Source organism: Python bivittatus, unplaced genomic scaffold, assembly GCF_059951505.1.
Source record: "Python bivittatus isolate LINGU-HERP-01145 unplaced genomic scaffold, Pbiv_v1 ctg000080_np1212, whole genome shotgun sequence".
NCBI lineage: Eukaryota > Metazoa > Chordata > Lepidosauria > Squamata > Pythonidae > Python > Python bivittatus.
The window spans coordinates 31985590-32007810 of record NW_028277035.1 but is presented as its reverse complement, the minus strand read 5'-3'; the positions used below and the strand labels follow the sequence as shown (position 1 = coordinate 32007810).

The window sequence follows — 22221 nt, the reverse complement described above, 5'->3', positions numbered from 1 at the left end:
AGTTTGCAGCCTTAGGATGCTTTTACTGTACCTCTCAAAACTACATAGTTTTGTACCTCTCATGTACTCTGCCAAAAATCTGAACAAAAATGACCTCTCTACCAGTCCCAAAGAATAAAACACAAAAAATCTGAAGAAGGGATATTTTTACATCAGTATAAACGGATGCCCTCCGTAATCCCAGCTCTTATGATCAAAGGATGCCCCTAGGTTGCATGAGGCTGACTTGTGACAAGCCCCAGGTTGTAGTAGCAATTCCTAGAAACTTAGCCTCCTTGGGCTTTTCCAGACCCATCCCCATCTGGCATTACAATTTGTAATCTGAGTACTGTCCTATCAAATTCTGACTTCCTATGTGCAAAATCAAGTTAGTGTCTAGGGTCTGAAACATATTCTATGTTTGTTTATTTATAAGCAACCTCCTTTATGACCTGCTGTTTATTTTTGCACATTTGCCTGCAGAGATGCTATCCTCATCTGTGTTGCAAAGCTTACTTTACTGCAGCTTCTCTGTGATTTCCCAACTGTCCTGTTGTTATTTCCCACCTCATGCTTTTCTTTTCAGCTGAACCTAATTCACAGTGAAATCAGTAATTTAGCCGGCTTCGAAGTGGAGGCCATTATCAATCCCACCAATGCTGACATTGACCTTAAAGATGATCTAGGTAAATGGGGAATGGGTGGCTATAACTAACAGTCACATGAAAATTATGGAATTTGCAGATTATTTTCATGTAATAAATTTAATATTTTATCGTGCAATTCTATGCATGTTCATCAGATATAAATCCCATTTGATTTCACGGGGACTTACTGCAGGTAAGAAGATACAGGAGTGCATCTTTAGTCCTCGAAATACATAATGGAAAGATTATTAATATGTGTAGCATTCTCCAGATAATACTTGCATGAAAATGACTCTCTGAGTAACTCCAAAATCATTTAAATGTTGTTCCATAATAATCAGATGTGACTGTTGGTTCCCATGGGAATATTTTGCATATAAATTCTTTGAGGACTGAAATAGCTCTCTATATCATCAAGCTGCCTTCAAACTAAGCAGTTTCTCCATTCTGATTTCAGTTTTCTGTTTTCACTGTTTTAGGTAAAGACAGAAATAGAGATAGATAGTTAAGGATGCAGTCCTACACAGACTTACATGGGAGCAAATTCCATTGAATCCAGGGGGAACTGCTTCTGCATACACATGGATAGAATTGCACTATAAGCATTGGTTCCTTTTTTCCAGTCAACTTTCTTATCAGTTATGTGATAGCTATTTTAATGTTAAAAATGGTCTATGTAAATTGTGGTTTTAAATATCATTTTATCAAAGAGAAGTTACCAGTCATACAAATTTTATTTTTGTGATAGAGAGAGAAGGGTCTGTCATTCCCACATTACACAGGAGTTGATTAAAGTGGAGATACTAGGTTGTTTGCATTGATCTAGATGTTTTATGAATAATGTCTTCAACTATATTTACCATCTTGGATGAGAAATTGCATTATTTGGTTGGAGCACTCAATTTCACAGCATTGAAATTCCTTAAGCCTTGCTGTTTCTGGTTTTTAAAAAAGCCACCTCCCATTCAGTGCCAGGGATAATCAAATTGCATTTTATTGTATATCTTGATTTAATAATTTTTTAATGAAAATGTGGATTTAATTTTAACTACTTAAGCATTTTTTTCTGAATGCTACCATATATATTAATTTGCAGAAGGAAGGGATAAAAAATACTTTTCTTTTTTTTTTCTTATATTTTAACTTAAAAAAATAAGCTAACAAGATGCATGGTAAAATTAAACATAAATGATTAAAATATAAAAGTAACATGTTTTGGAACTTAAATTATAAAATTAGCACTTTTCTCATTAAAAAGAACAAATATGGTGAGTTCCGTACAATAAAAGCACAATCCTATTCTGTTTATTTAGAAGTAATAGAACACACATTACGCTCAAATACCCACATATATTCATCCTTAGATCTTCAGTTCATCAGTCATAAATCTACCAGTGGGAACTCTAGAGTAGAGGCAGCTTATAATCAAAACATTGTTTACAAAGTATCTACACTATTCAAAGACCCAGCATTGGGCCATATAGTTGTTTCCCACTATTTGTTTCAGGGGGAGAATTTAAGAAGAATTTTGCTTCAAAATCTCCACTACCATTGCTTGTTCTGGCCAGAATGAGCACAAAGGGCTTTGAAGGCAGAAAGCTATCTTTTACTTCATTCCTCCCCCCCCCCCCGCCCCCGTGCCATTCAGAATTTATCTCTGCCTCTTTCAGTGAGGTTAAATCTTTAGTAAGTAGATATAGTATTGCAAACTGAAAATGCTGTCAGTAACATCTGAGGAGTTAAGCTACACATTGATTTCTGTAGGTCTTTAAAGCGCATAAATATTCCCAACATGATTAATACATTGTTAGAGAGAAATAAAAATCAAATATTGCAAAGACAGTCTATCAGAATGGAGAAACCGGTTGCTTTGTTGGATTTGATGATCCGGATTGGATGGTGTTATCATCATGTTCTTTAAGATTACATTTTTACAGGTTCTGCAAAACCAAGAAGATGCTAGCTGTTCTTTATACTTCCTTCCTGAAATGCAGTGTCTTTGACCTGTTGGTCAAGTACTAAAAGTTATGTATTTGATGTTTCTCTACCTTCTCCTTTCATTCCCCCTTTTCTCAGCACACACCTGTACACAGATTTTAGGCTTTATTGTGATGGTTTATTGCACATATTTTGGAGCCCAAAAGGTAGGATAAAGAAGGATGTTGGTATGTGCATAAATGTAGATCCTGTTCTGGGTCTTTGACCAACATGGTTGATACACATTTGTTTACCTGTTGTAGTTGCAAGTTGTTCAGGCTGACATTGCCACAATCGACAGTGATGCTGTCGTTCACCCGACAAATTCTGACTTCTACACCGGTGGTGAAGTAGGTAATGGACAGTTCAGTGCTGCAGACTTTGTGTGTGTATGCATGACCAATCAGCAGCAGCAACCTTGTCCCTGCTCTGCAGAGCTGCATTCTTTTCTCACTTCCAGCAGTCCACCTCAATTCCAATGGGAGCAAATTCCAAGTGGTTGAGTGAAAAAGGCTTTTTGATCAATGCAAAGCAACCTTGACTGATCTTGAAAAAACGCTAAGCAAGGACGGACACAGTTGGTGCATGGATGCAGCACCATCAGAAACCCCCATTTCTCTAGAGTAAACTAGCAAATTAAAAAAAAAAGTTCTAGAAAGAAGCAATGGGAAGGAAATTATCCAGATGTGTTCCTGTAGTTACCAGTAGTTAATTCATGAGAGGTTCCACCTTTACCTCTATTACATAAACAGTGATTTTGCCTCATTGCCTAGTAGGAAGGAGTTAAGTCTCTGAGCATACAACTTGAGAGACTTCCCTGCCCTAGAAACTAGAGCTATGTGTGGAACACTAACAGAGGCACCATTTAACAGAGGCATCTCACCAAAGTGTAATTCTTTGAGAGAATGTTAATTTCACAGGCTTAAATCCAGTGTTGATTGTTTGATTATGTGCCTTTAAGTTGGTGTCAACTCTTAGAGACCACATAGATAGGTTTTCTCCAATACAAATATTAATTATTAATAATTGTGAGGATTGAGTAATACCATCAAAGCCTGATAATACAGGGTGCCTTTTCCCAATTGATATTCTGGAGGGGTGGGAGAAACTGAAGAGAGAAGGATTTGGGAAGTCTAGTTGGAAAGATGATTCTGTGAGAAACACGGATTGGCAGCATACAGATGGGTTATAATATTAACGGACCCTTGATAATAAAATAATATTTGGGAAGCAAGGATTCACAGCACAGCAAGTTACAGTGATGTAAACCCCATCCCCAAAAGGCCAGGAACCACTGTAAGACCAAGATACAGTAACATTGGTTTTTGAATGCCAATAACAGTATGTTCTCCTTAACTCAAATATGTTAACAATCGTACCATAATCAACACATTTACCACCAGGTATTCTAATGCTTTAATATCTGAAGCTCTTAGTTTAGAAAATATATGACAAGCTAACCAGGGATGCCCTTTCAATGAGGCAAATAAACCTTTAAAAATAAAAGTCCATCAAAAAGTTCAAAGGCCATATTATATTTCTATATATGTTCTCAATATATAGCCACAAAATACTTAGAAGATTGTCTCAAAGAATCTCTGTGGTAAAGTAAATACCTGATTCTTTAGAAGATACAAAGAATGTAATTTTGGTTATATTTGGAAAGGTTTTATCCCTATAATTTATCAGTTGCAAATTTGCAATTTTGAGAACTATGTAAATTTTCATTAAGCTACTATATCCAGTACCCACCTGTTTTTTCCCTGTATATTCTAAGGACACGAAGGAAAAATTGCTGAAACTAGCTTTTGTGCAAAAATTCACATGGAATATCATAGATCAGAAACCACCTACATTTTAAAGTAATTATTTGATCCAGTCTAAATTAGTTATGCTCATTTCCATTGAAATCAGTGGGAAATTTATGTATGCAATATGTCCTTTATTTTGACTTACCAAACCCATAATTTCTAAAAATAGCAAGACATGCTTGGGTATCAGTATTTGATTTGGGAGAGGGAGACCTGGATTGTTTCATTCAGTATCATGTGGTCTTCTAATAGCTTGTGGCTGCTGGAAGAAAGAATAGAAGTGCATACATGCTTAGCTTCAAATGATTAACTTTTATTTATATAAAGACCTTTCTAACCGCAGTGTGTGTTGGGGAAATATTTCACAAATTTTATAGGCATCTGCTGTTGTCACCATTATACAATGCCTGCTTCGACAGCATGAAATAGTGACATTATTCTATGGGAGTAACACATATATTTATGCTTGTGATGAGCAGAGCCACTTAGCTGAAAGCTGTAGAGCGTGATAATAACAGGAAGACCCCCCTTCAGATGTAAAATGAAGACAGCATTTCATTCCTTAAGTACAAGTTAACGCTTCTGTAGTACAATTATAATATTCCATCAATACTAAAAATTGCTCGTACATTTTAAAGTCGTTATCAAAATGACAATGTAGACCCAGGCAAGATTTTTGAATGATAATTTCAAAGACCATGTCAGTCCAGCCTTAACTGGCAAACCATGTGTGGGAAAATTGTCTTAGGAAACAGATAAAAACCCTCTTTACATTCCTCAAATCAGCGAGCTACCCATTTTAAAGTGGTGAAAGGATAATGAAGATGTATTTTCCTTAAAATCATTTCAGACTTTCAAAACCAATTCCTGCAGAATGTTCATATTTGGCCAGTATATCTTTCTAGGAATATTTTCAGTCATCTTTGAGGAAGTTACATAGTTCCTTTATAGTCACTGGGATCACGTATTAGTCTGACTCCCGGATGGTTACTGTTCACAGAAATATTTCTGACAAGTTTATTGAAACTGTCTTAGGCTGAGTCAGACCATTTCATTTAGTGCTCTGTGCATTGACTGACAGCAGGTTCACACATTTCAGATCTTAGACTCTCCCTGTCTTTTCAGATATTAGGGAGAAAACATGGGATCTTGTACATGCAAAACATGTGCCTTACCATACAGTCCCCATTTCTATTTGCTATTGCTACTGTGAAAATTGTTGGGAAATCAGGTCTCTGTTGATCTGGGGTTTCCAGCTGTAGTTCAGCAGTGTAATTTCTGAGGAGCAGAGAAGCAGTTCCAAAAAAAAAAGGATCAGGAGCCACAAGCAGCCTATGGGCTGTGGACTAACTAACTACTGCTGTATAATTAATATTTTAAAATTGCATGAGTCATTTAGATTTTTTTCATTCAGTACCTTGGTTTTGCTACTCCCCATTCCAGTTTTCCAGGAACTGAGGATGCATGATAAGGCAGGTCTGGATCTGGTCCATGCTTGGAGGGAAAACCACCTGGGACTCTCCTTGATGCCTCCATGATGGAAGGCAAGCAGGATATGCATGTATTAAATCAGTGTTTTTCAAACTTGGCAACTTTAAGATGTGTGGACTTCAACTCCCAGAATTCCCCAGCCAGCCAAAATAAGATCAGTAAATATATTCTCAGATTAGGCTGTGATGTCCAGGAAACCATAATAGATTTCCAATATTTCTGATACTTGGTTTGGATACATACTACCAAGTTCAGAAGTATTTTTCAGTGAGCATATAATATGTGGACTTCCATTAGAAATTGCAGTCCCCTCCTCTGTATCACTTGAGTGAATTCATTTTGCAGAATATTGTGACCTTCAGTACTAAAAGCCTGACCCTATACATGTTTACCTGGGAGTAAGCTTTCTTGAGTTCAGTAAAGGTTGCAGCCTGAGGCATCGCTCCTAAGTATCCTTGCAAATTCTTTTGAAATAAGCCTGAGTTACTTCCTAGGTCAATATGTTTATGATTAGGCTGCAGAGATCAATTTATAAAGTTACTTCTTTAATCTGGAATAAATCCAGTATCACTGTCACTGTTTCTTTGCCTCGCTCCTTGTATAATCATGAAACAAAATGCAATGTGATTTGGGTGCTTCGTTAGGAATCAACCTTTTTCAGCTACGTTCTATTTCCTATGTATTAAAGTAAAGCTGCAAAATAAGATCTAAACCAGTTCATGGTGGACTGCCTTTGCGCAAACCTCAGACGGTAATTGAAATGATGCAGCTCCCTTCCTGACCTGAGCAGCATTTGTTACACTTCTGTAGCTGTAGTGAAGCAATTCAGTGGAGGGAAGGATGCACCCTAGAGAATCTCCTTATTTCTGAGGCTCTTCCTCTTGGTTAAAGGTGGTTCAACAAGCCGGGCAGTTGTCAAGTAAAGCAGCCAGTTGCACTCACAAGACTGTTACACTCCCGGGGGCCACCTGTTGGGGTCAGGGATGAAGATGAGGTGAGTTTCAAGTTCTTCTTATGGCAACTTTGTCTTTAAAGCAGTCTGTAACAGAAAGGGGGACATTGCCCTCCATGGGAAAGTGTCGGTACAACAGTCAAGTCCCATTGCAGTAGCCCATTCTCTGGAAGACATGTCTGGTTCTATGGAAGCAGCAGCAAGAAATGTCACTGCCCTGCTGGTTGGCATTGCAAATTGCATCAGGATAAATCATGTGGGAGGGCGAATTTTTAAAAAGATGGAGATCAAGAGGGAATTGTCACTTATGGACCAGTCCCCAAAGGTTTAGATCTTACTTTGCAGTCCCCCCTCCCATTTTTTGCTCAGAGAAATCTGCGATGTATAGCCACCTGAAGTGATAAATGCTCTGTTGGATGTGGAACAGTCACTGCTCTGTTCTTGCACAGGAAGCACGTTGGAGAAGAGGGGCGGAAAAGAATTCCTGGAGGCTGTTGTTGAACTTCGCAAAAAGAACGGGCCATTGGACACAGCAGGAGGTGCAGTTTAAATCCTTGGAAAATGGGGAACATTTTATCTGTGTGTACCATGGACTTCAGTTCAATTTAGCTGAAATTCTTTTGAAAATCAGGAATGGCCTCAGCAAGTCATTGATGAGGATTCTGTCAGAAAGGCTTTCTGAGCTGGGTTTATAGGAAGGCATTAACACCACACTGAAAATAATAAAACAAGGGGGAAACGGGAGAAAGAAAATAAATTATGCACACATTCCATTTTAAGTCACTAGTAGTATATGCACTAATTCAAAATGCTATGATTGTAAAATTTTTTAAAAATAATAAATTTAGAGGCACATGGTCCTATGCAGGGCTACTGTATGTGGAAGTGTGAATGATTGGAGGAACATAGAATCCTAGGTAATCCAAGAAAAGTTGAAAATAAATAAATAAATAAATAAAATAAAATAAAATAAGTGGAGCTTCCTATGAGGAACATTCATATAGGATTGCTGCTTAAAGTGTTACCTAGATATTAATGGGAAGCATTATGCCATTTGAGGGGGGAAATCAGTGTGAATTTGTATTTATATTGAATTTGTATTTCACAACTAATCTGTTCATGGGAGTATGACCAATGAGTATGACCAATGAAGTTTCTTGAATATATAGACAGAGTAACTCATCAGTGTGATTCCAAGTATCCCTCCCCTTAACTCTTAATGCACTGCATTCTTTTATTCTATTAGCCCATTACAGCGTATTTCCCAGAATAAAGGAACAATATCTCAAGCTATACAAATGCCTACCCCTGCCATGCAAATATTAGACGTAGCTCATACATGTATTGCATTGATCATATATTACAATACACATAAGAGCAAAATGGTGCTTAGAAATTACTTACTTACTTGCTTGGATTTATATGCTACTGCAATCCAGAGGGAGGTTACATTTCCTCCTTTCAGTTACAAGACTGAAATATCAAATTAATATCACAAAACAACATCTGTCAGTATGTAGCAGTTCATCATGACCTTAAAAAGGATTGCATAGCACTAGAAAAGTAAGAAACATTGCAGACTGCCACAAAATTTAAAACAATAGTAATTAAGTCAACCTCAACTTCAGGTTTCAGTAGCAACCAAATTTCACTAATCAGAAATGTTTTGCTATTCATATTAATACTGCAACTAACTAAAGGATAAAGCAGTAGCTACATTAAGTTAGAATTTCCAGTAAGTCTTTCAGTTTGTTGTCTAAGGGATTTTACACCAGTGTGATTTTTTTAGACAACACAGTAATCAAAGTATCACCACTGATTAGGATTCCTAATCTGTTCAAAAGTCAGTGTAATTTCAAACGGCCGCATGAATGTCATAGGATTTGGTGTAACGCACAGCTGTCATTTTGTCACAGGGCTTGTGCTCAGCCTCTTCTCCATGCCATCTTCCCATCCAGCATGGGCACAAGGAAAATGTCGAAATATTTGTTTCCATCTTCATTTAACCGCCTCTGAACATGTGGCTGTGCATAATAGGGCTGTGCAGCAGTTTGGATTCGAAGGTAGAAGAGTATTTCAGAGGGCACCGAAACACATCTTTCCCCTAGATTGTATGATATTACTACACAATCCCAGGAAATGGTGCTCAAACTCCAAAACATCTTTTTGCTTTCAAATCTGAAGCACTGCATAGCCTTCATTTGTAACTATGGTTTAGGAGGAAAGTTTGGTGCCGTCTAGATTTGTTTGTACTATACATAACCCAATTCCCAAGCTCACATGCGTATGCTGGAAATTATGGGATTTTCATTTCCAACATATCTGGAGGCACACTGTTAGGGTAGGTTAAATCTAACCACAGTTTGGGGTTCTGATATAATGAATAACTGCTGTCAGCTGAAAATATAACAAAAGTGTTTAGTCTTATTGGGAGATGAAAGGAGAGTGGAAAGGCTCATGAGACTCTAAGCCAGGGTTGGGCAAAGTTTTAATATTCAGGGGTTGCACTATGTTTTGGGAGAAGGGAGGAGTAGTGGCTGAAGACCATTTTGAGGGGAGTGGTAACATCATTATGTCACTGAAGACGGCGAGGCTTTTATTTCTAGTCAAGAAATTAATATTGTGGGTGCCTAAAAGAAAGCTTACAGTGTTATTTTTCTATATACAGTGGCAGGTAATTGCATTGTCATTTCTTAGTGTTTTGCCACTGAAACGTAATGACATGATTTCTAGAAAGAGGCACGAGAGTGTTTGGGTGTGTAGAGTATAGGACATAGTTTCCCACCCCAGCACTAAATCATAGTTTAATTTTATGTCCAAACTTAGCCACTGCATATAAATGTAGTCACATTCAGTGTACAGAACAAGTGGTCCATTTGGATTCAAGAACTGTATGTATTTCACTGCTGAATTATACCGTTCCACTTGCGTTTTCCAAAATGTTAAATACACTCTTTTTTCCTCAACCAGCTGTTGTCAGTTCAGGACATGGATTGCCTGCAAAATTTGTGATCCATTGCAATAGCCCCAGTTGGGGTTCAGACAAATGTGAGGAGCTGTTGGAAAAGACAGTGAAAAACTGCTTAGCACTGGCAGATGAAAAGAAGCTGAAGTCAATTGCATTTCCTTCCATTGGAAGTGGCAGGTAAACCTGGACTTCATCCAGTTTGTCTCCAAATATACATTCACACAATATGCTAGGCAATAAAGTTATTCTTTGATGTGGCTTACAAAAATTGGGGTTCGTAATCCAAGGATTGTGTTTTAGCATGATAGATTACCCAGGTGTCTTGGATGTTCAACAAACCATGGTTTAGTGTCACACATGATTCCTGACAGTTCTGCATGCTTCTTGATAACCACTGTGGATTATATTAAGCAACCATTTCCTTCTATTCCTTTAAGAATAGTCCTTACTTATAATTTCCAAACTTAGAAATGTAAGGTATTTTTCTCTTCTATGAAACCTAAATCCCCAGAAATGTGCCATAGCTAGGATGATCCTGAAATACTGTATAATAGTTGCTGCTGTGTCTCAATAAATGCTATGTTGCAAAATAATTAAATCCTTGCAGTGTTCATGTTGCAGCTAACTATAGACTACTCTTTAATATTGGCTTATCACCTCCCCATGCTTCTGAATGGCCACTGTGAGACAGAGGATTAACCTGGATGACCCAGCAGTGCTCTTTTTATTTTTAGCAGGGCAAACAATAATGATTCCATCCATTTCTGTCCACAATCTCTAGTGAAGTCAAACATGTACCCTTGGTAACATATCATTTTAGCCATGGCTAAAGTTATTAAATTTTAGGAAGCTCTGCAGTTAGAGGAGCCAATATTATGAAAAGCATTTTTGCAGGTAAAATGTCTATAAAACACTGTTATACTATTTCCTTAACTCTCTCATTCTCTGAAACTATTATATTTTAAGAAATTGTCCCAAATGACCAGGCACAGGAAGGTCTTAACATTTTTAAATAAAGCAGCATAGAAAAAAAGTGTTTTCCAGTTGATAAAGTTACCTTGTGTGCGGCTGTGTGTGTATGTTGAGGGGAGTTTAATAGTATTTGAATCAGACTGACGTTCTAAGTGAAAATGTTTTCCTTTAAAGAATAACATACTCGTCCTGTCAGTTCAGTTCAGCTAGTCTGAAGAATGGTAAATAAAAATCTTAAAACAAAGTTTTTAAGACCAGCATTTTCTCTCAGATGTACACAGCTGTTCCAGGACGGACATCTGTCAAGCAGACACTACTCATTAAATCTATATAAACAGTTTTGTCCAATTTTATGGATAAAACATGAGTTTACATGGGGTGATTCATTATGTGTGTGTGTGTGTGTGTGTATTTCAAGAAAAGAGGGGAAGGGAGGGGGGCACAATGGCCAATATATAATCCTTATGCCAGATGCTCTACAATGTCTAACTTCAGCAAACCAAATCTGTAGGTTGGCATTAAAAAGTTTTAAGTTCTATATACTCATCTCTAAAGCAATAAGTACAGTTGTTTAAATGTTAGCTTCAGACTGTATCTTCAAAGTCCTTTAAAGTTTGCCTTATTCAGCTATTCTTATTGATGCTGATCAAAAGTCCCCTTTCTTCTCTGCTTGTTTCTCAGGATTGCAGTCACGCAACCGAGTTAGGCATTCCCTGAAAATATGCTAAAAATTATGCAAGTTATTTCCAAGCATGAGTTCAACATTACTACAGCATAGTAGTACACAACATTTTTAAGCCAAGAGGATAGTGACATGGAGTCCACAATCCCCAAAATAAGTCCAGCCAAAAAAAAAAATGTTTTAAATTAATTCACATGTTCAATTTAAAATGACATTAAATACAAGTAATTAAACTTTACTTTGTGAATAATATTTTCCCCCTTCAGATTACAACTCAGTGGGAGCATTTGGAGTAGTTTTGGGGGACTGAACATAAAGCTCTAGGGATCCACTAATTATACGTTGCTGCCTAAGCAGAATTGAGCCATGATTTCACATGCTCTTCCATAGCTTATGTTTGGTTGTTAGTAACGCCTGCTTTACAAGCCATGGTGGGTTAAGAAGCCAGCCTGCAAAGAGGAGATAGGGCTTGTCAAGAAGGAAAGAGCTGCCGTTAATCCCTGCTTTCTGTCTTTGTCTCTGCTCTTCAGATAAGTGAAAAAAAGAACTATGGTTTCCCTCATTTCCTTTTGAAGCTCATCCCCTATATTCCTCCTTCAAGGTTCTGCAAGATGCACAGCCCATGCCTATACCTGTCTACTCAGAGATTTCAGGGGTAGTACTCCCAAGCATGTAGATACAGGAATTCCTAATGAACTCATTGATAGGACCTTTGGGACTAGGAAATGGTACATTTTGTTGCAAGCCTCATTAGGATTTTGAATCACCTTTTTTTTTTTTTTTTTTTTTTACATACAATGAGATTCCTATGCCTCCTTCAGCTTTTATTAAGTGAATTTTAATTATCTTTTTTCTCCAAAACTCTATGAATAGGAATGGTTTCCCAAAGCAGACTGCTGCTCAACTGATCCTGAAAGCCATTTCCAGCTATTTCGTATCAACGATGTCCTCTTCAATCAAGACAGTCTATTTTGTTCTCTTTGATAGTGAGAGTATAGGGATTTATGTGCAAGAAATGGCCAAGTTAGATGCCAACTAAGTCTAGAAAGCAAATGATACTTGCCTCCTTGCCCAGTCCCCTCTCCTTAAATTCCTCATTGTGAAACAGAGAGCCCCTTATTTTAAATTTCATTCATCTAGGGAATAAAGATGGGCCTTTTTTTTTACTTTTAAAAATGTTTTATGTTGGCACTGATAGTTGACATTACTGCTGTTTAATGCACTGTATTCCAGGCATTGTCTGAATTTAGTGTAATCTAGGAGATTTTATAGTTTTATTTTAATGAAGTATGGATTGATTGGAAAGTTGTTAGCAGTACATAGTCTTTTATTTGTGAAAGAAACCGGCAGACCCTATTTTGTAACAGTGTTGTGGTGCTTTTATCAAGTGGCATTCCTTTCTCATCTTTTTAAAGAAGGGAAAAAATGCTACATATCTAATTTGTGTTTATTTCATGTCTTAATGATGAATCCAAGGAGAAAAGAACCCTGTTGCCCTTAATTATATTTGCAATTTGGAATTTGTGTGAATTGATTTAGTAAAATGTTTGAAATGGTCTTGGTGTTGTCTGAGTTAATGATTTGTAAGCTTTAGATATATATGAAGCAGTCTATTTGGATGTTACTGAACAATGACTGAATGATACACTTATGTTTCAGTGATGTACTCATATTAATTCTCATACCTTATGGAAGGATGGGAAGTTTATACCGAGTTATCACATCTTCAGATCTGCCAGGATAATCCATGTGTGACACATGTAAAAAGGGGCAAGGTTTTGATCATGAGGTTATGGCCATCTTCTTGATTTTTTTTCTCTCTCTCTCTCTCTCTCTCTCACACACACACACACCCCGAGACCACTTTTCCTCTGTTTTCCCTTCAAAAGAGAGTCCTTGGGCTGGTGTGAATTCTAAAAGAAGAGCCCATTAAATGAGCTCCAGATTCTGAGGCAAAGCATGATAATTTGGATAAAGTGTCCATCTAATTGAGCATTTTTCTTCCAGAATGGCCACCCAATTGCTTCTGGGATGTCCACAGCAGAGTTAATGAACTGGCTTTAGGTGTCACACAAGAATATCTAGTCCAATTCCTTTTTCCAATTCATGCAATGATCAGCTACATCTTTAAAATTTTACACTGGAAATAGTGGTGCCCTATAATTTGTCCCTAACATCTGGTACTCTTGCAAATAAAGCATTGGTTTTTATTATTACAAAACTATAGCCTATTATTCATAATGTTCTCATTGGTATTAGTATTAACAATATATTAGCAATTTAAGCCATTTGGGAGTCAACTGGCCTAAACTTACTTGGCTCTTGCTTATTCTGAAATTCAATGAAATCAATAAAAAGAATATAGGATGGAATCTAGCCTTTTTCTGTTTAGAATGATTGAATCTAATATGACAAGTTGGTCTAATTAAAATTCCTTTGCTTGTTATGAGTCTCCTCCTTGAACGAGTAATGGTGGATCCAGTCTATAGACACATGCCTAACTAAATCTTCTGTTCATTTCAGTGGAGCTACTTAAAAACTGGATCCAGCCCATAGATCAGAACTGGGGATCTGCGGTTCACATAACCTTTAGCCAGCCTAGCCAGTTATGCATAATGATAGGATAGTGCCATTCTTTTGACAAGAAAACACTAATGCTCAGAGTGGCACAGATTCTCTTACCCCTACAAATAATTCGTAACAATTGCCTTTTAACTTTGGCAATATTAAAATATTGTGAAAACTTTCCCATGTAGTATAGAAACTAGTGTCTCAAATCAATTGAGATTTTAATTATATTCCTTATAACAGAGTCATAATGCTGATATGTGTTAAAAATATATTTAAAATAGAGGATTATTTGCTAGCATAATGTTTTATAATATGCCTGCATTTGATCCTGTAAACTCCACTAGATGTCACTAGAGGGATTGTAAGAATCTGGAAAACATCAATTACTGCTTTGGAATATTTCCTGTAAGAGGCCAAATTTAGTTTGTCAGTAGCTTTCATATGAACATTACAACTGCAATCTCCCAAACACAAATGGAGAATTAGATGCCTTATATGCTATTTGTGAAGAAAATGCTGTGGGTGTGAGAATTTGAAACCACCATAATATTGAATATCAGAATTGTGAAATGACTGGATGCCATCTTGCATCATTTTCAGCCAGTAAATGAAAAGCAAATGTTTTTCCTTCAGCCAGGCTCATTGTGCAATTCAAATACAATAAAGAACAAAATATAGTTTATAATATCCCTCACCCTCAATAAAATATTGATACATACATATATTTCTATTTTTATAATACCTGTGAGGATATTGAGAATTCTCTAAATATTTTGAAACAGACATTTGGCTCAAGTTAAAAATACAGGTAGTCCTCGACTTACAACCACAATTGGGACCAGAAGTTCCATTGCTAAGCAATGCGGTCACTAAGTGAGTTGTGCCCAATTTTACAACCTTTTTACCACAGTTGTTAAGTGAATCACATGGTCATTAAGCAAATCCCATTGACTTTGCTTGTTGGAAGCCCCCTGGGAAGATTGCAAATGACCATCACATGACCCCAGGATGCTATGACAGTCATAAGTGTGAGGACCGGTCATAGGTCACTTTTTTCAGCGCCATCATAACTTTGAATGGTAATTAAATGGTTGTAAGTTGAGGACTACATATATATGTCCAGATACTTGTACTGAGTTCCAGCTCTGACAGATATGCATGTGCTGTTTCCCTCATGCACACCGACAGCTAATGCAGTTGAATCAAATCTTTTGTGTGGCTAGAGGTGAGGACATAGCTTTCAGGAGTGGGCTTACACTAATACTTTTCCTTAGAGATCACAAGTACCATAAATAAGAGTGCTGTGGGGCTATCATTTACAGAAGAAATTCTGGGGTTTCCACCCTCTTCTCACCATTTATGAAATGGGACTTGTCAGTGAGCTTCAACTCATTGCTTTAACTTTGTACACTGCCCAAAGTTGTGTATGTGAGATGGGTGGCTATATAAATTTACCAAATAAATAAATAAAACTCAAGCCAAGGTGTACTCATTTTTGGCCACTCCTATTTTTAACGATCACCCTATGTCAAATAAAGCAGGAGCAGTGGAAAAGAAATCAAGATGATCAAGATATTGCCACAGTTTCTGTAGGAGAGCAGACTTGCAGGGAGCTTTGTAGTGTAGAAGAATGGCAGTCCATGATAACACCTGGGGCCACCTAGTTAAGAGGATTTGTAATATGCTCAAGAGAATTACCTTACACAAGACCTACAAGATTTAGATTTGTTTATGACTGCTCTTTTAGATACTTTTAAAAAGAAATAGTTGTGGATATTAATGAAGGATTGCTTTCTTAACACCTATTAGCTGAAGAGACTAATGGATTCAGCATAATTCTCATACTATATGCTACCATAAAAAAGAGGTGAAAGCCTTCCCCTGTAAATGTTATTACTAAGCAGAGGCGTTTGTCTTAATGAGGTTGGAAATGAGATGCTGAGTCAGATTGATGTTGGTTGGATCTAGTAAAAACAAGCCTTATATTCTTGGATTGTATCCAATCTTATACTAGTGGGAAAGTACATGAGGTAGGAATTATCTGCTAGTGTTTGCACAAACACTAGAAGTCCAACTGACACAGGCCACACCTAGCCCAATGAATGAATGAATAATGAAGTCGTTTGCGCATGTAAAATCAAAGTATTGGACTTAATAGCTACACAAGGATAAAAATGAGGTTTGCATAAGCTCTAGAAGCTTTGTGGTTGCAGGATTATTCTGTTGACTGTTACACTCACAAGAGAAAGGTTGGCTTTTGTTTTTACATGCCTTTATCAGTCATGGTAAAAGCTCAGGATGTTTTTTCACATATCCCACCTTCTGATATGTTATATGCAACACACTAATAACATACAAACCCATTCAAACAGATTTATGACTTGATCACATAGTTGACAACTTTCTCTCCAACACACACACATACTCACAGATATCTTTGAATGCTGTTAACTCCCACTCCCCCCATCACCCAGTGATTGAGAATCAACTGGGAGGAGAATCCAAGCAGATTTATTACTGTGATTTTAGCCCCATTCAGGCATTGCCTTTGAATATTCAATGTCCCACATGTTGGACTGAATACCCAGGAGCTATGCCCCAACAAGCTACAGAGTTTTTGCACAGCAAGCAAGGGCATCAACATCCATTTTGATAGTACTCAGGTGCTTGAGTAGGAGAATGTGTCTTTGTAAGAACAAAGAAGATAACAATAGATTTCCTTCCTCTTCTATGAAATTGTAGGCAAAACCAAAGCATCTTTTTTTCAGAGCCAGAATACACATGAAATACAGACCACAATGCCTTCATTCATACTACAAATCCTATTCACAGAATTTAATATGTTATAAAAAGGGGGAAAAGATTATTTTAATTCTACAATTACATGTCCTACATTTCTGAAATTAAATCATTACATTACTCTTTTTCTCCCTTTTTTGGGGTATTCTAGTTTAATACAAAGTTCATTCTGAAGAAGAATTGAATAAAGCTGATTAATTTACAATTTTGTGGGTTCCAATAAGGATACTATCCTGTAAATGTTTTGTTTTTTGTTTTTAATCTAATGCACCAATATAACAAAAATCATTAACAAAATAATTTCAAATCTTTGTGACTATTTTCATTGTAAGATCATAACAAGACAAGATATTCTTTCTCATATACTTTAAGTTTTAAAATTCTGTCAAGTGCACTAGTTCCTATTATCCTTGATAATTATGGCATTTTGTCTGCCTCACCAGCTCTTTCTCCATTCTAATGAAGAAATTGTGAAACTGATAGCTCTTGAAAAAAGAATGTCATTTTGTTACAAGTCTATGCATTATTCAAACTATAAAAGTCCTAGTTAAATTGTCCAAGATCAGTTTTGTTTGATCTGCTCTAAATTTGTTTCTAATTAGTTCGAAGAAAAATGGAGAGATGGATAATAGGTACATAAAAGCAGCAAAATTGTTTTGTATTTATATATATTTCTTACTTACGATATTTAATTTTACTTCTTTTCTTTCCCCCTGTATGCTGGAGGATTCAGTCCTGATCAACAGTCCTGGGCCAGTAGCAAAAGTATTCCCCTTCTTCCCTTGTCTAGAGTTAGAAATGCTGCAAAGAAACCCAAGATTGGAAAGATGCCTTTTTGGTCATGCGCTACTGATAGGGAAATCCTATCAGTGCCTATCTGATTGCAGGCTAGATAGCTCAATGAAAATATTAACTTAATATGCAGTTGATGTAAAAAAGCAAATTATATGTTAGGGATCCTTAAGAAAACTATTGACCATAAAACTACCAAAGTTGGATTTCTTCTTATGTGACCACACTTGCAATAACATGTACAATTGTAGATGCTAAATTTTAAGAAGGAAACTCTAGGATTGAAAGTGGCAAGCAAAATTATTAAGGAGCAGGTGCAACTCTCCTATGAGGAGTCCAACTTTCTACTTAAACTACAGATATAGAGGACAGAGTGAATGGCCTTGAGGGACAGGAGGAAATGCTGCTACCAAGATAGTGGTCAGATAAAAGAGGACTAAGTCCAGAGCAGGAATGTAACCTGAGAAAAAAAATCTCAGGCAAGCCCCTTCTTAGTGCTCATTAAGATAAAGGGTGGGAGAGGGGAAGCACATTCAGACTTCCAAGATTCTGTTACAACAGCTTTACAACAATAAGATAGCCCTTCAAAATAGATCTGACAACAGTTCAGGAAGTGGGGACAGAATATATAAACATTCATGGTAAGGAAAAAGTGGATGAGGATATTCACAAAAAGAAAGGCTGCTTAACAGAGTCATAATGATACTTGCTAAGTTAATGGTTTTAAGGGAGAATTATACATGTACATGAAGGATTATTGTGACTGCATTTTACTTCCAATAGCAAAGGCACTATGTTTCCCCACACAAGATATTTGCAAATCAGACTGGGATCATGCTATTATAGTGCAGTCTTACTTATGGATACTGGGAACTGAATTGGGGACTATCTGGGTGTTTAGTCTGATCCAGCAGAGCTCTTTTATGTCCATAAAATTTGAGGACAATGTATTCCTCAACAGGGCCAGATTAAGGCCAACTGATGCTCTAAGCACAGCCCAACAATGGTGCTCCTCGCCCTTTCTATTGCTTGACTGACAAGACATTAAAACTCAGTATGTGCTGAAAACTAAAATTGAGTGTGGTAGTGAAAGAGTTAAGGGCATGATAGCTACAGGAAAAAGCTCTGTGTTGTCCCCCTTCCCTTGCTGCCCTAAGCACATGCTTATTTTGCTAAATGGTTCATCCAGGGCTGCTCCTCAATAAAAGTCCTGGCCTTGCTGAGGACACTGAAGAAGCCAACTAAGGCTTGATTACTTACAGATACAGTAATTGAAGACATGGCAGATTCAGCAGAACCAGGGCCTTGGAGAATTTACTGCAGAAAACTCATACAGTATGTTATCATTCAGGAAGAGAGCTGTTGTTCCAGCATTTATCTGTGATCAGGTGAGGTCTTAAGTAGGCTGTAAAGTCCAAGTAGTGCCTCAGCTTCACCCTTAGTTGCTGATGACCTCTAGAACTAAAAAGTCCTTGGCCCGTTCTAAGTTCAGGTTCCTACATGCCTGAGAAACTGCAGAAGTGTGGAGGAGTCCTTACCTAAGATCTCAGATAATGGGAAGGTATTCTGAATTGCCAGATTTCTTATCCTGGAGACATCAAGGATAAAAATAATGAGAGTTCAAACAAGCAAAATTGTGTTTGGAGGTCTTATACTACACCTGTGTTTTGTATTCAGGCACTTGGACTACTTGTTTATATTGAGAATCTTACTTGTTTGCCTTTTTTTTTTTTTTTTTTGTGAAATGAATTTCTGTTGAAGCAGAAAAAGGAAAAAAAAGATTTGTTTCTGGACAACCAGACTTTACAACTACTAGGTATTCAGGTTCTTCAACAAATTACTTCTAATTAGTTTGCTTTTCTGTGAAATGGACTTTTGTAGGAACAAAAATGATGGCTTAAAAGGAAGAGTTATGTTATCATACTGATGCTTAGACTCTCCTCTGCCTTGTATTCAGGTTTATGGATGAGCTGTTTTTTATTCTCCTCAGTGAAACAAATATTTTCTCACTGTGGTCAACATGGCAGATATTTTGTTTTTATGCTCATGATACTTTTTCAAAATATTTATTTCCTGCCTTTTCTTCAAGACCTTTTACCACTTTATTTATCTTCACATGAAACCTGCTTCATCAATATGCACCTTTGCATATAATTTCTAAAAAATATCTGCAAGTTCTTCTGTAATTTCCATTCTCATGTATAGTTTTGAATAAATATATTGAGGACTCTGCATTCAAAGAATTTAATGAACAACATAGGCCAATATTAAGTAAATCTATAACTGTTCAAAAAAATCAGAGAAGCAATAGAACAAATTAAGCTTGGGAAGAATTATGAAGAATTGGAGGATGAACTACTAGAATTACTGACAAAAACCATGAATGAAATCCCAGAGACAAAGGCAATGCCACATACATGGGAAGAAGGAAATATAACTTTGGTTAATAAAGAAGGGAACTATCTGGAGAAACCACAGTCATGTAGGCCAATCTCCCTACTGAATATTGATTACAAAATATTCACTGCAATATTAGCAGAACCCCTAAAGAAGGGTGTTCTGGACATAATACATACACATCAGACAGGTTATATTTCCAAGAGGAACAGCAAGGACAACAGTGGATGTATAAGAAATGCAATAGATTGTATCAATAAGAAGGTGGAAACAAGTAGCAATGATTTTTCTGGATGCAGAAAAACCTTTGAGAATTTGGAATGGCCATTTTTACTTGCATTAGGAGTAAAATGAACAGCAGAGAAGAATTTAAAGCTTGGGTTAAAAGCATCAATGGCTAAGAGCAAAGATCATAGCTAACAGAACACTTATTATAAACTTTTCATTCAGTAAAGATACAAGATAAGAATGTCAAATTTCCCTATTATTTGTGATTGCTTTAGATGTATTAGCAAATATTGGAAAGAAATGAAACCCCCATTTTTTTCTACAAGGAATCTTTCCAGAACAAATAAACAAAAAATATCACATTTTGTTAAGATATATGCTAACAGCCACAAGGACAAATTTGGCCCAACGTTGGAAAAGCAATAGCGTGCCGACAATACCAGACTCAGAAAGCAAACTTGGTGAATGACTTTAGCTTTATATATTCAATTAATTATTTAATCAATTGACAAATTGTAAATTCTCTGTTTATTTACTGAAATTTTATTTTCCATCCACAATGTTCTTTTTAATATTTCTTCTTTTTCCTTTTATGTAGTCATTTATTTGGTTCCTTAAATGTTTTAAAATAAATTTAAATAATTTTTAAAAAGATACAGTGACTGGTATAAAGTCGCTCATTGAGTTCTGTGGCTGAAAAAGGACTTGAATGTTGATGTCCTCAGTCCCAGTTCAAATGTTGGAGCCCTTTAGTATTTTTGCTTAAAACAAATACCGTATATTATACCAAAACTTTATATTCTACAATTCCACACAAGAAAAGAGGAAACAACAGTGTTTGCTCTTGAGAATCTTGTATTTCCTTTTTAGAGAAAACCACAAATTTCCAGCAGTTATAGACTCAAAGAGAGATGTTTTGAATTGGGGAACCTCTGTCAAGAAGACAAAAACAAGAATGCATGACAAAGTATTAACAAGGTGGTTTCTAAATTTCCTCAATGTGTTCTGAACTTGTATTAACCAAGCATGGGGAGATCAACTTCTCCACGACTTGAATGCAATGCTTTTTTTTTTTGTAATTAATGAATGAGTCCATTGATTCTCAAGGAGTATGCTGAACAAAATTTAATTCAATCAGAATGGAATATTGATTTGTTTATTCATTGAGACATTTTCCCTGAAAATACAATTTATGTTTCAGTGCATTGGGAACCTTGGAATCCTGCTAGTTAATAAATCTTTCTTGCACCAAATCATTTGCCTTCTCATCATTGTTCTAAATCTTGTTTCCAAATCAGTAGTAACCCAAATACACCGAGGCCCACCATCAATACACACACACACACACAATGTTATTATTAGTGAATTTTAAAACAGGTATTTCCTTATCCCCTTAATATCCCTCATTTTATTTCTGTATTATTTATTGGTGTAGAAAGAAGACTTGGCAGACACTACATTCAAAGCATTACAGAATTAAAATCAATAGGGCTGTGCCAAACTTCAAAAAAGTGCTCTGACTTGAGGAAGCTTTGATTGAATCCTCCAGAGTGAACAGATTCATGAACTGAAGGAAGGATGTACTTCAAAACAACAAATCAAAACAGAGGGCTCCAAAGCACTAAGTAGTCTTTTGATGTCCTTCCTAAATTCAGTGGCTTTTCTACTGTTTCCTGAGTTATTATCAACAATATGTAATCTTCCAATTATACCTGATGCTCTCATCACGCAAATGCCACTGTTATGTACTCGCATTCCAGCACTGATGTAAGTATATAAGTTGTGGCATTTGCATGACGAACCATCACAGGTGCCATTGTTTGCTCCTCAGTTGGCCATCACAGGAACTGATTAGGACATGGCAAGACTACAAATGCCTCTCATTCTGTGCTAGCTTATTTTTCTCATCATGTTGACCTACTTCTGCTACCAGCCTGCTTCTGCTGCCTCTGCTG

General features: G+C 36.7%; 1 protein-coding gene across 4 annotated transcripts in view; it reads left to right on the top strand.

The window, feature by feature from the left end:
• Window positions 1-13035, top strand: part of MACROH2A1 (macroH2A.1 histone) — a 46731-nt gene extending 33696 nt beyond the window's left edge. For 2 of the 4 annotated variants that reach the window (XM_025163635.2, XM_007423586.3), the window contains exons 6-9: window positions 566-665; window positions 7307-7396; window positions 9828-10002; window positions 12353-13035. In XM_025163635.2, the coding sequence (XP_025019403.1) occupies window positions 566-665; window positions 7307-7396; window positions 9828-10002; window positions 12353-12518 (531 nt within the window). In that variant the 3' untranslated portion in view covers window positions 12519-13035. Of the gene's footprint in view, window positions 1-565; window positions 666-2866; window positions 2958-7306; window positions 7397-9827; window positions 10003-12352 lie in introns of all 4 variants that reach the window. The other 2 variants (XM_088133765.1, XM_007423587.3) reach the window with 1 other exon arrangement.
• Window positions 13036-22221: the final 9186 nt, after the last annotated feature.